This window comes from Aulonocara sp. 'chitande type north' Nkhata Bay, linkage group LG16 (genome assembly GCF_057382095.1).
Source record: "Aulonocara sp. 'chitande type north' Nkhata Bay isolate Kocher_YH1m ecotype deep benthic linkage group LG16, A_spYH_male_GT1.1, whole genome shotgun sequence".
Lineage (NCBI taxonomy): Eukaryota > Metazoa > Chordata > Actinopteri > Cichliformes > Cichlidae > Aulonocara > Aulonocara sp. 'chitande type north' Nkhata Bay.
The window spans coordinates 33317437-33332045 of record NC_141359.1 but is presented as its reverse complement, the minus strand read 5'-3'; the positions used below and the strand labels follow the sequence as shown (position 1 = coordinate 33332045).

Sequence of the window (14609 nt, the reverse complement as noted above, 5' to 3'; positions counted from 1 at the left end):
AGAAGAAGTAACTGGAGGAGCGCGAGGAGCGCGACTGGGGGTCCCGCTAAACTTCACAAGTAGATTTGCATTGCGAAATCGCTTTCTGCCTGATTCGCGCGACCAAGTATCGCGACTGACGCAAAATAAAATACACGCTGCATTTTATGCATTCGTGCTTATCGCATCTGCCGCTCAAGTTGGAAAAAACCGGACCCCAGCTTCAAGTCGCGCCACGACAACCAATCAGGAACCTGGTGACGCGACGCTCTGGCCTAGTTCAAAGGGGCAGGTCCAGCCAAAGTCATTTGTTCTTCATTCAATATGTGGGAAAGGCTCATCAAGGCAGTAGCCAGCCACCCAGAGCTGTATGACATCAACTGTGCTTTCTACCGAGACAGGAATAAAAAGGACCTAGCTTGGAGAAAGATATGTAAAGATATAGGGCAACCTGGTAAGTTCATTAATTTCTCTTTTTAAATTTTTTCACTGACCCGGGGAAGCCGCGTCAAAGCTAGCAAGCCCGCCTACTGTCCCACTATTTCCCACTGATGTACAAATACCTTTCCGCTAACAAGAGAATGTGTTTATTCAGAGGACATCTGCAGGAGAAAGTGGAAGAGCCTCAGGGACACATACTCCAAGGAGAAGAGGGTAGTTAAGGAGAAGAGTAGTGGGTCTGCAGCAGTAAAGGGGAGGAAATGGAGGTTCTACACGGTCATGGGGTTTCTGGACCCCTTCCTCACCCCGCGGGAGACTAGCTGCAATATGGTGCGGACCCTGGAGAACATCCTTCCCGAGGACCAGAGACAGCCCGAAGAGGCAGCAGCGAAGTCCCAGTCAGAAGGTATGTTTACAATGAATTAATGTAGGCAGTTAATTTATGCATGTTCTCATATAGGTATATATAAATAATTTCCCCCAGGGATCAATAAAGTATTCTGATTCTGATGCTTCTGTCGCGTTCGGTGTGTGTGCTCTAGTGATGTGCGAATCATGAACGAATCGTTCAATACTCGAGAAGCACTTTACTGACTCGTGAATCATGATTCACAAACCCAACTGACTCATTCACTGACTCATCCCTGTTGCTGTTAGCAAACTAATTTCATTAATACAAATATATCTAGCTTATAATAAAAATTGCGGGGGGGAAACAACTGCCAGTTTCTTAACAAAAACATTTCTGCTCTGAATTGTAAGAACAAACTCTGAGTAGAAGCATCGCTCTGCTAACATGCTAACAGAACATTTGAGTCACTCAGGCCCCCCCCCTTTCCTGTGCTGAATCTTAGCATGAACAAATCGATGGCTGTGTCCCAATTCAGGGTCTGCATGCTTGAAGCATGCACACTATAAGTAGGAGAAGTGCGGAAGTGAGAGGCCTGTGAAATGGGCCGGTCTAGCCCTCTTTGCGCTGCTCAGGTTGCCTAGCAACCATGATACTAACTGCGAGAAACGTTACATACAGCATTGTGTGTCCTAAATGAAGGAGAAAAAATGTTTTGTTGGTCATTCATTTTTGTCATGACATCACTTTGATTAGTTGAATATCTGAGGCTAAGACCACAGGACTGTAAAACATGATAGTTGGGTTTCATTTCTGTACTGAACAGTCATTTCAAGATTAGTTAGTAAATAACAATTAGCTAATGTTGGTCATGAGACTAAAGTCATCTCACTGTGGTAATGTAAAAATAAAATATACAGGATATATTACAGCAGTGAGCTTGAACTCTGGGTCAAAGATTCAAGTTGCAGTTATTTATATTTCCTATCACCTTAAATCTTCACTCAAAGACAAGTATCTTTGACAGTGTATATATAGATGTGTTATACATAAGAGACAAATATTGTTCATTTAATATGTTGGCATTATTACATTTGGCTCAATGCTCACATATATGTGTAAAAAGGAAAATGTACAAGCTGTGAAAACTGTTTCTGATAGAATGAAGAGTAGACTGATATATTAAATATTCCTTTATTGGGTGAGAAAATCACACCTCGTCATAACTGCTTAAGTCATACAGAATAGATATCAGAGCCTTAAACAGGCTGACTTCTGCTAAATGGGTCAAACTGGGCAGAAAGTATACAAACACATAACATCCATATAGAATATGATGTAACACTATAGATCAACTTACCTCAGAATATATAAAGCATATAAACAATTACAACAATATGATGCAACAAACACAGCAGTGCTACTAATCCAAAATACTCAAAGCTTCATAGAACTGAAACAAACATTTATTTTTAGGTCCATTCTGCTGCTGATACATACTTTAGGTTTCTGAATATTAAACTTGTTTCAGTCGGTCTATTCTCTCCGTCTGTCAGCTGCTGCTGGCTCTTCCTCCTCCTCTTCCTCACACACTGCTGAGTTTATCCTGGTGGATCATCAGGGGTGCAAAGCCTCACAGATGATGTGCTTAACGAGTAAACCGTCAGCTCGTTCAAACACACGTTAAAGTCCGTTTGGCTCGACACCACCGAACAGAGGCAGCAATATAACATAGCTAACATTAACAGTGCGGTGAATCCTGCTTGTGCTGTGATATTCAGGACTGCAAACCGAGCAGCATCACTGACTTTCAGCTTGTTGTGTTTGTGGATACATGACTGACTTTAATTATCCATAAAATCATCACATTCTCTGTAAGATTAAGGTCAACTGTATGTGTGTATGTATGTGTGTGTGTGTGTAGAGGCTTTAAAACCAAGTAAACGCTGAAAGTACAAACATCACTAATGTCACATAACTTTGCCGACCTGTGGCCAACAGTAATGTTTTAATGTTCTTCATTATTAAACATTTGCACATATATAAGTGACATGATATTCTGTACTTACTTTTGACAGTTCACTCTTCGGCCGCTCCCTTCTGCCGTATTTTGCGGCAAAATTATCCACACCCACCGCCGTGCTATGAATTGTGGGATATATGGGACCACGAAGCGTGCACCGGACCACGCTTGATATTTGGGGAAATCGATGGTGCATTTGGAGTATGCATTTGAAGTACACTTCAAATTGGGACAGCCGTCGTCGCGTGGCGGTGATATAATCGCACTCAAAATGCGTACTTCAAGCGTGCGGTCCCTTAATTGGGACACAGCCATTCACTCACCCTCTCCCTTGTGGCTCACAGCTTCTTCTTCTTGGTTGGCCACCAATGTTAAGGCGCATTACCGCCCCCTGGCTCACAGCTCTGTGGACATTTAGATGAGAAAATATATATTTGACACATCTGAGGAAAATACTAATAATATAAAAATACATGTTCCCTTTAGAAATCTTAATTTTTTTTAATGCTTTATAAAAATAGTTGCTTATGGATATATATGAAAAGAGAAACAAATTAAGTTTGAGTGAAAATGTAAAAACTTTTGCACTCTCTAGGCAACTGACTCAAAAAATCCGATTCATCTTGGTGAGTGACTCATTCAAACTCGATTCAGTAAGAAGAATCGCATTTATCGCATTTGCACTACTATTCTTATTGTGTATATCTTATTTATCTGTTCCTCTGGCTCTCCTGCTACTTTGAGCATGTACATGACAAAAGAATTTCACTCGGGATAAATAAAGTTATTCTTATTTACCATAACAAGTATGCACCGTTAGGCACTCTCACGACTGCATGTGTCTCGTGTTTTCTCCAGTGTCTGATGTGGAGAGGAGGACCAGGTCTCTGCGGACACAGTACAGGAGGGTGCTGTATCACCCGGAGAAGCTGAGCGCTGGAGAGCAGGAGAAGCTGTGCGCTGGAGAGCAGGAGAAGCTGTGTGCTGGAGAGCAGGAGAAGCTGTGCGCTGGAGAGCAGGAGAAGCTGTGCGCTGGAGAGCAGGAGAAGCTGTGCGCTGGAGAGCAGGAGAAGCTGTGCGCTGGAGAGCAGGAGAAGCTGTGCGCTGGAGAGCAGGAGAAGCTGTGCGCTGGAGAGCAGGAGAAGCTGTGCGCTGGAGAGCAGGAGAAGCTGTGCGCTGGAGAGCAGGAGAAGCTGTGCGCTGGAGAGCAGGAGAAGCTGTGCGCTGGAGAGCAGGAGAAGCTGAGCACTGGACAGCAGGAGAAGCTGAGGGAGAAACTCTGTTTCTTGAGGCCTTACATAGTTCGCAGGAAAGGATATTCATCTCTGGTAAGTCTGCAAAGAGAAAAATACATTTCCTAAATATTAAAGAAGGTCCTTATCACAGTTTAAAGAAATAACAACATCAATCGGTGAGAAAATTGGGGGGGGGAGACGTTAAAGTTGCAGCAGCAAGTCCTTTATATTTAGAATAACTCAGAGGGCTGTGTCTAATGTGAAATTTTTGGAAGACTTCATGAGAATGATCAAGCATTTTTTTAGCATTTTACATTTTTGCCTTTAAATGTTTTAATATAGTTTTAAGGACTTTAACTGAAACATAGTCAACAGCAAAACTGATAAATGCAGCAGACGACCTCCCGCTGCATTGAACAGCAAATGAACATCGAAACCGGATAGTTTCTCAGATGGTGGAGCGCAAATATTCAATTCAAAATAAGTACTTAAGTTGTTCTGGGTCTGATGTGTTTGCAAAGCCATTTTATTTCTTTTAATATTAGAAAGAAACAACAAGATTCAGACTACCCTCTATGAGCAAGCACTTGGTGACAGTGGGGAGGAAATTGTCCTTTTTAACTGGAAGAACTAGGCTAAGGGAGGGGAGAGGGAGCTGGCTGAGGAGAAGGAGACAGGACAAAAGACGCACTGTGAAAGAGTGCCAGATATTAATAATAATTAATGATTAAATTCAAGGAGTTTTGAGGACATCCTGATAATAATGAGTCAAAATAGTAATGCCTGTAAGAATTAAATAATTGAACTAGTTTTTCAGGGTCAGATATAAAAACAATTTTGCAGCTTGTTCTTCTTCTCTCAAACGACTCATTTTCTGAAAGGCTGCTTGCAGGTAGGAAGAGGAAATTCTTTTCAACAAATCTGGCAGAAGAACGCTACCCAGGAGGGTTCGTTCCCAGTAGGCAGATGCTAGCAAGTATACACGGCTTTGAATCATGAAACTTTGTGCAGAGGTTTTCACACAAGTCTCAGTTAGAGGTAATCAATGGTGCTGGGTATCGTCACTGATTTCTAGAATCAATCCGATTCACAAGGTCTCGAATCGAGGAATCGGGGGAAATTTTGCCCCAGTCAGAAATATTACAATTCAGATCATGCATCTGTACATTTCCATATTTTTATTTCTGTAAAAAGAAAGATGACACTTGCGAGACTTTATCAAAGGTGTAAGCATCATAGAAGATGCCTTTGTGTCAAAGTAACTGAGGATAAAACACAGAAAAACGTGAAGGCGACTTTCCTGGCCTGGGATTTTATAAAAATATTCTGTGTGCAGTAGATCAAAAACGAAAGAAAACCATTAATCAACATATGAACATTGCCTGATGCTGCTGAAGTGAAACAGAGCAAAGTTACAGAGGTTTTATTAGAGACATAGCTAAGAGTTTTGCAATTTTGCATAATTTTAAAAAGTTTAAACTTGTTCAGTAGCCTATTGAACAGCATAAAAGGAGGATACAGCTGGACAGCTCGGACTGATAGCCTGCTCCATAGCGACTGACGCTGTCATCATCACAGGGTAGCTTTATCTATATATCTATAAATCCTCTAAACTGCATGTTTTTTTTTGTTTGTTTGTTTTGTTTGCAGGCGGACAACTTTGTGGATCATAATGAGAAGGATGAAGAGGAGTTGAAGACTGAGGGGAACATTGATCAGGAGATGGGCAGCTCAGTAAGCAGCCAGCTGGATGCAGATGGAGGTGGCCAAGACTTGGATGAGCCCCAGTCTATGGACTCTGCCCCGAGCTTCGCCCCACTTCAGTGTCCACAGCCTCGGGTCACAGAGGTCGTGTCTCTGAGTTGTCCGCATCATCGCGATGAAGACAATCAACCTGTTAAAACGGCACCCAAACACGACGTCCTCAACCAGTTTGCTGAGGTCATGCTGGCTGACATGCGGCAGGTTGAAGACCCTGTGCTGCTTATGAGGCTCCGCAGAGACATCACTGACCTGGTGTTCAAAGCGGTGGAGGAGGACATGCGGAGGCGGTGTGTTCAAGCGCCATCCTCAGTGACTGGGAATGGCACGCAAAGCTGCTGCAATCCTCTGCAGCTGTATTCAAACATCTCCTGGAGCCAGAGGCTTCTGAGGAAGAGGAGGAACAAAGGGCATAGGACTGGAAGCAGGTCGCAGAGGCGGGAGGAGAATAGGAGGGTGTCCAGGAGTCAGTTAGCACCACCTGTCGATCCAGGGCAGTCAGCAGAGGGGTTGAGCGCAAACGGGCCTCAGGTTATTCTTCAGGTGTTTGAGATTAAAAAAGATGGGGAGCCAGATTTAGTAAAGATTGAAGATGAGCCTTTAGCCATGGACTGACTTGAGAGTCTGTCGGGGCAAGATGAGCAGGGTTTGGAGGGATGGAAGAGAAGGCTGTCATTTTTTTTCTAGTTTTTCTTTTATTTTTGGATCTTTCACCTCAGGGCCACCATAGCTAGAATTTAAACTAAAGACACATCTCTGCCTTTGCAAAGTAAATGTTTATAAGCCTGTAGTTGAACTTTTGGATGGTCTTCATTCAGAAAACTGAATAAGATGAGGAAATTAGCTTTAAACACAAGGCAGCTCTCTTTGTTACCCAGCTAAAAGAAGAAAAAAAAACTTGTCTGAATCTTGTTTGGATTTTCTGTTGTGAATAAAGAATCTCTTGTTTTCAGCCTTGTTGGCCCTTTTCTTTATGGATTAGTAACCTGTCCAGCTCTAAACACAGCTGTGATGGATTTATGAGGAAATATTTGCAGTTTCCCCCCCTGTCCTGCAGATGGAAGCATGGAAACCCACCACAGACCCTTTCCCAAAAATTCAAATATCATGGAAAAGTTTATTTCCATAATTCTATTCAAAACATTAAACTTTCATAGATTATAGATTCAGAGCCCACAACTTAAATGATTTCAAGTACTTCAAGTAGTGTTTATTTGTACATAATTTGGGCTTCCAGCTCATAAAACCCACGAAAACAGGATTTCAAAAAATTTGAATGCTGTGAAGACCTCACCATTAACGTCTCATTTTTTGCAGGAAAAAAAAAAGTGACTGAGTGAAGCGATTTAATGACACCTGGGGAAACCTGTGCAGGTGCTTTCAGGTTAGTAGATGAGTTATGTGTGAAACTCCGTTTAAAACATTCATGCCCTGTAAAATTTGGGCTGATGTCTTCACAGTATTCTAATTTTTTGAAATCCTGTTTTTTGTGGGTTTTATGAGCTGGAAGCCCAAATTATGTACAAATAAGCACTTGAAATCGTTTAAGTTGTGGGCCCTGAATCTATAATCTATGAAAGTTTATTGTTTTGAATAGAATTATGGAAATAACCAAACTCTTCCATGATATCCTAATTATTTGGAAAGGATCTGTAAGTCACAGCTCCTCCTGAACTAACAGGACTGCAAATTAAACCCCAAATTTATGCTTATACTTTTTAAAAAGGCAAATTTCTACCTTAATCCTAAAACAGTATTTCAAGACTAATTTATTATTCCAGCATTTCCACCCTGCAAAATTAACATTAAAGAAATTTAATTTTTAAAATGTATTTATTTATTTTTTCTTAATAGCGTCTTCAGTCATTTGTGCATACATTCATTTCCATCAATGTATGCAAACTTCCTGCCACAAAAGAATATATCTTATTTGTTTATTTAAAAATAAATAATAAAATCAATTAAAAATTGTAAAAACAAAAAAAAAACGGGGAAAAAAGTTTTTGGTGATTTATAAGTAAAGCTTGCTGATAATGTGTTTTAGTACCCTAACTGTAGTGCCTTAAATGTTTCATATTATTTAATGATTATTACTCCACACTTCAGTGTTGATTATCTTTATTTCATTATTTTTCCCGTGTTCAGGTGTCTTTTCTTTTAGGCATTATCTCGGTTGTTTTCACAGCACGCGGGGTCCTTTTTGATTTTCAGTCAGGCGCTGCGGGCCGCTATCTGTCTCTGTTCCACTGAGGGGTCCTGAGCGTCATTCACATACACACGTGTGCGCCGTGTTCTCGGTAACCATGGCGGACCTCCAGATGAAGCTTCTCCGAAAGAAGATCCAGAAGCGAAACGAGAAGGACAGAGAGCGCAAATTGCAGAAGAAGAAGCGGGAAGACGAAGTAACAGGAGAAGATGGGGAAGAAGGAGAAGATGGTGAGTGTTTGATGGCTAGGTAAACGCTGATGTCGCAGGCTAAGCTAACAGGTAGCGCTCTTCCCTGATCCGTTTCTAACTTTTTTTACTCTTCTAAGGTTTAAATCTGAGTTTGGGTTCACTGTAGCTGCGCATGCAGGTATATTTTCTCTGCTACACAACTGCATGCGCATTTCGCCGCATACTAGCTCAAAAGATTAGTATACAAAACAATTTAGCTAGCACTGTGCTAACCAGGCTTCCAGAGTTTTCCTTTGGGGTTTATTAGCAACAAACTTTGATCATACTTCCAGTGAGTCTGACGGTGAGCTCAAACGGCCTCCAGGAGGAGGTACCCAGAGAGCTAAAGAAGAAACAGAAGAAGAAGAAGAATCAGGAGGAGGAAGAGGGACCAGTGGAAGGGACCAGCACAGAGGAAACTCAGATGAAGAAGAAAGCGAAAAGGAAGCAGCTGGCTGAGGGTGCTGAACCTCCAGGTAAAAACAGAGCCCTTTATACGGGTAACACACTCAAGTTTGCTTTGTTGGTGCTTCGGTTAATGTCCGTGTTCTGATTGAAGCCGTGAAAAAGAGCAAAACTGCAAAAGAAGAAGAAAATGGGGAGGAGGACACGGAGGAGGAAGAAGTAGCAGATGACAATGGAGATGCAGCTGCTGACAAACCACAAGAAGAGGAGGAAGATGAGCCTGAGCTGCCGTGTGGACTCACAGGTACTGAGTGAATCAGGTTAATTGCATATGAGGCGGTTAACAGGAGAGGCCGGCTCTGCCGTGCTGCCTTCATGTGTTGCCCGGTCGCTGCTTCCATCATGAGCCGGGTGTCAGCTGAGGCATACAGAAACTCTTACGGTGGTCTTTGTGGGCGGCGTTTTTAGTGACGCCTCTGACAGGAACGACTGTAAGGACACGCTGAATCAAACCGTATCTCTGCTCTGTTTATAATACACACTGGACACTTCCTTACACCTGTTCAGCTTGGGCTTGCTGATATGGAAGAAAAATTGTATCACAATTTTTACATCTTAGTCAATAACTATATCACAATATTATAATATAATAATATAATAATTCAAATCACTAAAACCACTGTCAAGCTTAAAGATTCCTTTTTGCTCCCAAGTGAAGTTGAGGTTACTCTTGACTTGAATATTATTTATTTTCTACTGGAAAATGATAAATGTACTGTAAATGTGTTTTCAAATAAAATAAACAGTATTTATAAGAAACTAAAATCTTAATTCTGACCAGTCAAAAGCTTCAAGATTTATAGAAGAACACAAACAGAAGAGAAAATAATTTTTTCTTTGGTCAGTTTCAAGTGAATAGTAAATGGCCTGCATTTGTATAGCGCTTTACTCAGTCCCTAAGGACCCCAAAGCGCTTTACACTACATTCAGTCATTCACCCATTCACACACACATTCACACACTGGCAATGGCAAGCTACATTGTAGCCACAGCTGCCCTGGGGCGCACTGACAGAGGCGAGGCTGCCGGACACTGGCGCCACCGGGCCCTCTGACCACCACCAGTAGGCAAACATGGGGTTAGTATCTTGCCCAAGGATAATAATAGAGATATTAATTATTAAATGATAATAAAAAAAAATCTGCAAGGTCTTTCATTCGTACAGGGTAAAACAGCTTTAACTTGTTGGGAAACAATTTAAATCATTAGGCGGCAAACATTGTGTATTTGTAAATAAACAGATCAGCTCCTGGTGGAGATCCACTCCTGCCTTGTTCTGCATGTCAATCTGTTTTTTAAGGACTGAGCGTAGATTCTGGATCAGACTATGTTAATCTAATGACCTCTGAGTCACTTTGCCTTGTGACATGGGGCACCGTAATGCTGGAAATTGCACAGAATGTCACCAAATTGCTCCTGGATCACTGGAAGAAGTTGATCTTTGAGACTGTTTCTAGTCTGGTCAGTCAGCAAAACCTCACAACTGCTTTTATCTTATGTCTTTTTATGATGACATTCAAGTATTGTACTAAATACATTCATGGCAGAAGCACTATAAACCTGTGCATAATCAAACCATGATGTAATATGAAAAATCCACAATTCTCCGTCTGTTTCAGGGGCGTTCGAGGACACATCCTTTGCCTCTCTCGCCAGTATAGTTAGCGAGAACACGCTGAAGGGAGTGAAGGGCATGGGCTTCGAGCACATGACCGAGATCCAGCACAAAAGCATCCGCCCTCTGCTGGAGGGAAGGTGGGTTGGTTGTCCACTTAGACTCTGAGCTGCTCAGCCGAGGCGGCGGAATAACATGAAATCGTTTGCTCCACTCTGCAGGGATGTCCTGGCTGCGGCAAAGACAGGCAGCGGTAAAACTCTGGCCTTCCTCATTCCGTGCATCGAGCTCATCTACAAACTCAAGTTCATGCCCAGGAATGGTGAGCTGCCGTCTGAGTCTCCTCGTCTCCTGCTTAGCTTCATCCTCCTCTTTCTCACTCGCTAACTCTGTAACTGCTCTCTTTCATCTCAGGCACCGGCGTCATCATCCTGTCTCCTACACGCGAGCTGGCCATGCAGACCTACGGCGTGCTGAAGGAGCTGATGACGCACCACGTGCACACTTACGGTCTGATCATGGGAGGGAGCAACCGCTCAGCTGAGGCCCAGAAGCTCGCCAACGGCGTCAACATCGTGGTAGCCACACCCGGACGCCTGCTGGACCACCTGCAGGTGAGCAGAAACAAAGTTCTCTGTTCTTCATTCTCATTTTTAATACTTTAAGAAGAACACCGTCTGAGTGGCTTGTTCCACATCTACAGAACACGTCCGGCTTCATGTACAAGAACCTGCAGTGTCTGATTATCGACGAGGCCGACCGGATCCTGGAGGTGGGCTTCGAGGAGGAGCTAAAGCAGATCATCAAACTGCTGCCGAGTATGTATCAGTGAAAGTATCAATAAACCCAATAGTGAGAAATTTATGAACATTGATTTAGTTGATGATTTGGCACAAAAAACTTTTAGTTCTTTGAAGAAGCGTTTTGATTTCCAAAGCAGCAAAGTAAAACCAACTCATGAGCATTTTTGTTCAGTCTAAACGTATTTAAATCATGGACCTTAGTGACATCAAACACTGTGGAATCAGTCCAGTTAAAAAAAAATGTTTCAGGTAGAGCCAATAATGTGTCATCGTGACCTTTTGGCGTAACACCAATCGTAGTTTTGAGAGAGAGGTGCTGCTTCTTTTTACTCTGACTCTAAAAGAGGAAGTGAATCACATGTAAATAAAGAGAAATGTGGGGTTTCCTGTTTTTGTATTTAAAAAACTGACCACTAACCTGTGACATGAAGCAGCTTCCTGTTTTATAAAGACTTGTATTGTAAATGTTTTATTCTCATTTCTTTGATGTGCCTTGGCTTTCTCTGAAACAGTAAATGAGCTCTCCACTGCCCTAAGCGCGTGCTTTTAGTTTAATTCATTTTTAATTCAGCAAAAAAATTCCGAACATCGTCACAACCCTCAAACATCTGTCATTGGCTTTGAAGAGCTGAAAAAACCTGACCAGTGTTACCAGGATTAGCTGATCTTGGATCAAATCCTAACCCTGAGTGTAAAATATCCTGAGAGAGTCCTTAAAACTCCAGATGTTGTTAAACCCTCTCACCTGTTCTGTTTACTTTCTCTCTTTGATGTTTCTCAGAGCGGAGGCAGACGATGCTGTTTTCAGCCACTCAGACAAGGAAGGTGGAGGACTTGGCTCGCATCTCCCTGAAAAAGGAGCCCTTGTATGTCGGGGTGGACGACAACAAAGACAAGGCCACAGTTGACGGCCTCGAGCAGGTACTCAGTCATAAACTGTTGCATACAGGCCAAATCCAAAGAAGCCAGTTTCCCTTTCATCCTTTTTACTGAAATCCTTTCAGTATTTCATGAAATCACATCAGTTTTACTAGATGGTCTGAAATCACAGAAACAGCTAGAACTCAGTCTTCTTTCTCGTTGCTGATGCAGTGATCTCTCTCTCTCTCTCCTGTTTCAGGGCTATGTGGTGTGTCCATCAGAGAAGCGCTTCCTGCTGCTTTTCACCTTCCTGAAGAAGAACCGCAAGAAGAAGCTGATGGTCTTCTTCTCTTCCTGCATGTCTGTGAAATTCCACTATGAACTGCTCAACTACATCGACCTGCCCGTCATGGCCATCCACGTAAGTTCTCCAGACGCAGCTTACATGAATCTTATCTAAATATACAAGTGGTCAAAAAAACTGAGCCTCTAAAAGTTAAAGTTCTTTGGTTGTACCTGTGAAAAATAAGTTGGCTGATGTTAGAAGCAAATGGTTTTTCTTTTGTTTTATTTTATCCTTTGATATTTGAAGGGTGACGGTGAGCAGATGTTGACCTGCAGCTGCAGCTGTTCTGAGCGTTCCTTTGCTTTGTATCATTTCGCAGGGCAAACAAAAGCAGACCAAACGTACCACCACCTTCTTCCAGTTCTGCAACGCTGACTCCGGCATCCTGCTGTGCACAGACGTGGCAGCTCGAGGGCTGGACATCCCCGAGGTGGACTGGATCGTGCAGTACGACCCTCCAGATGACCCCAAGGTCAATAAGTTTTTGGGGTTTTTTTTATTGCATATGCAGCATTAGTTTGTCATGTTAAATTATTGAGTTTGATCAAAAATTCCCAGAACAGGACTAATCTTAAGGTTGATTTTTCTCCCACAGGAGTACATCCACAGGGTGGGTCGGACTGCCAGAGGCATCGATGGTCGAGGCCACGCCCTCCTCATCCTGCGCCCAGAAGAACTCGGCTTCCTGCGGTTCCTCAAACAGGCCAAGGTGAGCTGACCACCTGCCTGGTCATTTCAGTTGTACGAACACATACAGACTTTTAAGCAGGATTTGCCTTTAAATTTTACATCACATATAGTTTTATAGTCACTGTTGAAGGTTTTGTATCTAAATCCTCCCACTGTGCTGTGGTGTCCCACAGGGCTCTGATTTGGGGACCTCCTGTTTTAATGTTTTTAATGGAAAAAATAGGACATGCCAATGAAAAGATATTCATAGACACTGATTGTCCCTTTTTTGTGTTGATTAGTTTTCTTTAAAGTCTGCATTATCTGCTTTATCTCATCTAGGTCCCACTGAGTGAGTTTGAATTTTCCTGGAGTAAAATCTCCGACATCCAGTCTCAGGTGAGAATTAACGTGCGGTTTACACTCAGCAATGCCTCAGATAGCAAAGGCAGTTTTGTGACTTGAACTCTGTCCTCCCTCAGCTGGAGAAACTTATCGAAAAGAACTACTACCTCCACAAGTCTGCTCAGGAGGCCTACAAGTCCTACGTGAGGGCTTATGATTCCCACTCGCTCAAACAGATCTACAACATCAACACCCTGAACCTCCCCATGGTGGCGCTCTCATTTGGATTCAAAGTTCCTCCATATGTTGATCTCAGTATCCTTTGCTGCTTGTTTTTATTCATTATGCTTGAAAACATCTGAATGTTACAGAATTGCACGTTCATGTAAAAGGTTGTAGCTCTCCAATAGAGAGGATCATTTTTAAAAAGAAAGATGTTCTCCTTAATTAAATGTTTCTCTTCAGACGTGCACAGCAGTAAAGGAGCCAAGCTGCAGAAGCGAGGTGGCGGCGGTGGTTTTGGATACCAGAAGTCCAAAAACGTGCAGAAATCGAAAATTTTCAAACACGTGAACAAAGGAAAGAGCGACCGAAGGCAGTTCTCCCGCTGAGCCTTGGATCCTCCCCCTCCTACTTTAATCCCATGAACTTCCTGCTTCAGAGCAGTCGGACTAACCCTTCTCCCTCAGATGTCTTTTATCAGTTTTCATGCTGAAACATTGTTTAAAGATATTTTTGTAAATGTTCACATTTAATCCCTGTATCGGCTATCAATTGTCCTTTCTTTCTTGTATTTGCAGCAAATTAAACCTCTAACAGATTAGTGTGTTTTGCTCATATCATTCTTTTTGTTAGTGCAAAAAAGCACCCGGCTGCAGGTTGATCAACCCAAACGTCCCAGAAAGACACATGAACTGAAATTTCTGCAGGATAAAAACCTGTCACTCCTGCTGTTCCTAAAGATCTACAAGAGTTTAGTCTTTAAGAGTTCTTCCTGCTGTGTGTTCAGAAAAGACATGAAAAGTACATTTTGTGTTTATTCTGACTTGGACAACTTTTTGAGGCATCCTGGTAATATGAAGGGTTCAAACAGCAGTAATAAATCAGCAGGATTTAACAGTCGCCACGTTTTCCCCCTTTCACAGACAAGCTTAAGTCTCATGGAAAATGATCCTCCAGGTATTTATGGCTCGTGCCACAGCTCAGATCTTCAAAGGTCATCAAGTGTTATAATTAATTATAAAGGAGTCAAAGTCCTGTTTCTTCAAAACATCAATTGAT

General features: G+C 42.3%; 2 protein-coding genes across 2 annotated transcripts; both read left to right on the top strand.

Annotated features, from left to right (window-relative positions):
- Positions 1–6740, top strand: LOC147311903 (uncharacterized). Its single transcript, XM_086267536.1, has 4 exons — positions 1–433; positions 575–826; positions 3651–4120; positions 5678–6740. The coding sequence occupies exons 1-4, from the start codon at positions 304–306 to the stop codon at positions 6401–6403; spliced, it is 1578 nt and encodes a 525-aa protein (XP_086123662.1). The 5' UTR covers positions 1–303; the 3' UTR covers positions 6404–6740.
- A 1294-nt stretch (positions 6741–8034) lies between these two features.
- On the top strand, positions 8035–14151 carry ddx18 (DEAD (Asp-Glu-Ala-Asp) box polypeptide 18). Its single transcript, XM_086267635.1, has 14 exons — positions 8035–8224; positions 8518–8700; positions 8784–8933; positions 10309–10444; positions 10526–10626; positions 10719–10918; positions 11008–11122; positions 11889–12028; positions 12228–12389; positions 12634–12786; positions 12910–13023; positions 13326–13382; positions 13466–13643; positions 13794–14151. Exons 1-14 carry the CDS (start codon positions 8092–8094, stop codon positions 13937–13939), a joined length of 1968 nt encoding a protein of 655 aa, XP_086123761.1. The 5' UTR covers positions 8035–8091; the 3' UTR covers positions 13940–14151.
- Positions 14152–14609: the final 458 nt, after the last annotated feature.

What these genes read in the sequence shown, in the direction of transcription:
- ddx18 (XM_086267635.1), top strand. Translation starts at nt 8,092, where the DNA reads ATGGCGGACCTCCAGATGAAGCTTCTCCGAAAGAAGATCCAGAAGCGA. An exon ending in CAAGTTCATGCCCAGGAATG is followed by an intron (nt 10,627 to 10,718) that starts GTGAGCTGCCGT and finishes CTTTCATCTCAG; the next exon opens with GCACCGGCGTCATCATCCTG. An exon ending in GCCTGCTGGACCACCTGCAG is followed by an intron (nt 10,919 to 11,007) that starts GTGAGCAGAAAC and finishes CCACATCTACAG; the next exon opens with AACACGTCCGGCTTCATGTA.
- LOC147311903 (XM_086267536.1), top strand. Translation starts at nt 304, where the DNA reads ATGTGGGAAAGGCTCATCAAGGCAGTAGCCAGCCACCCAGAGCTGTAT. An exon ending in TAAAGATATAGGGCAACCTG is followed by an intron (nt 434 to 574) that starts GTAAGTTCATTA and finishes GTGTTTATTCAG; the next exon opens with AGGACATCTGCAGGAGAAAG. An exon ending in AGCGAAGTCCCAGTCAGAAG is followed by an intron (nt 827 to 3,650) that starts GTATGTTTACAA and finishes TGTTTTCTCCAG; the next exon opens with TGTCTGATGTGGAGAGGAGG.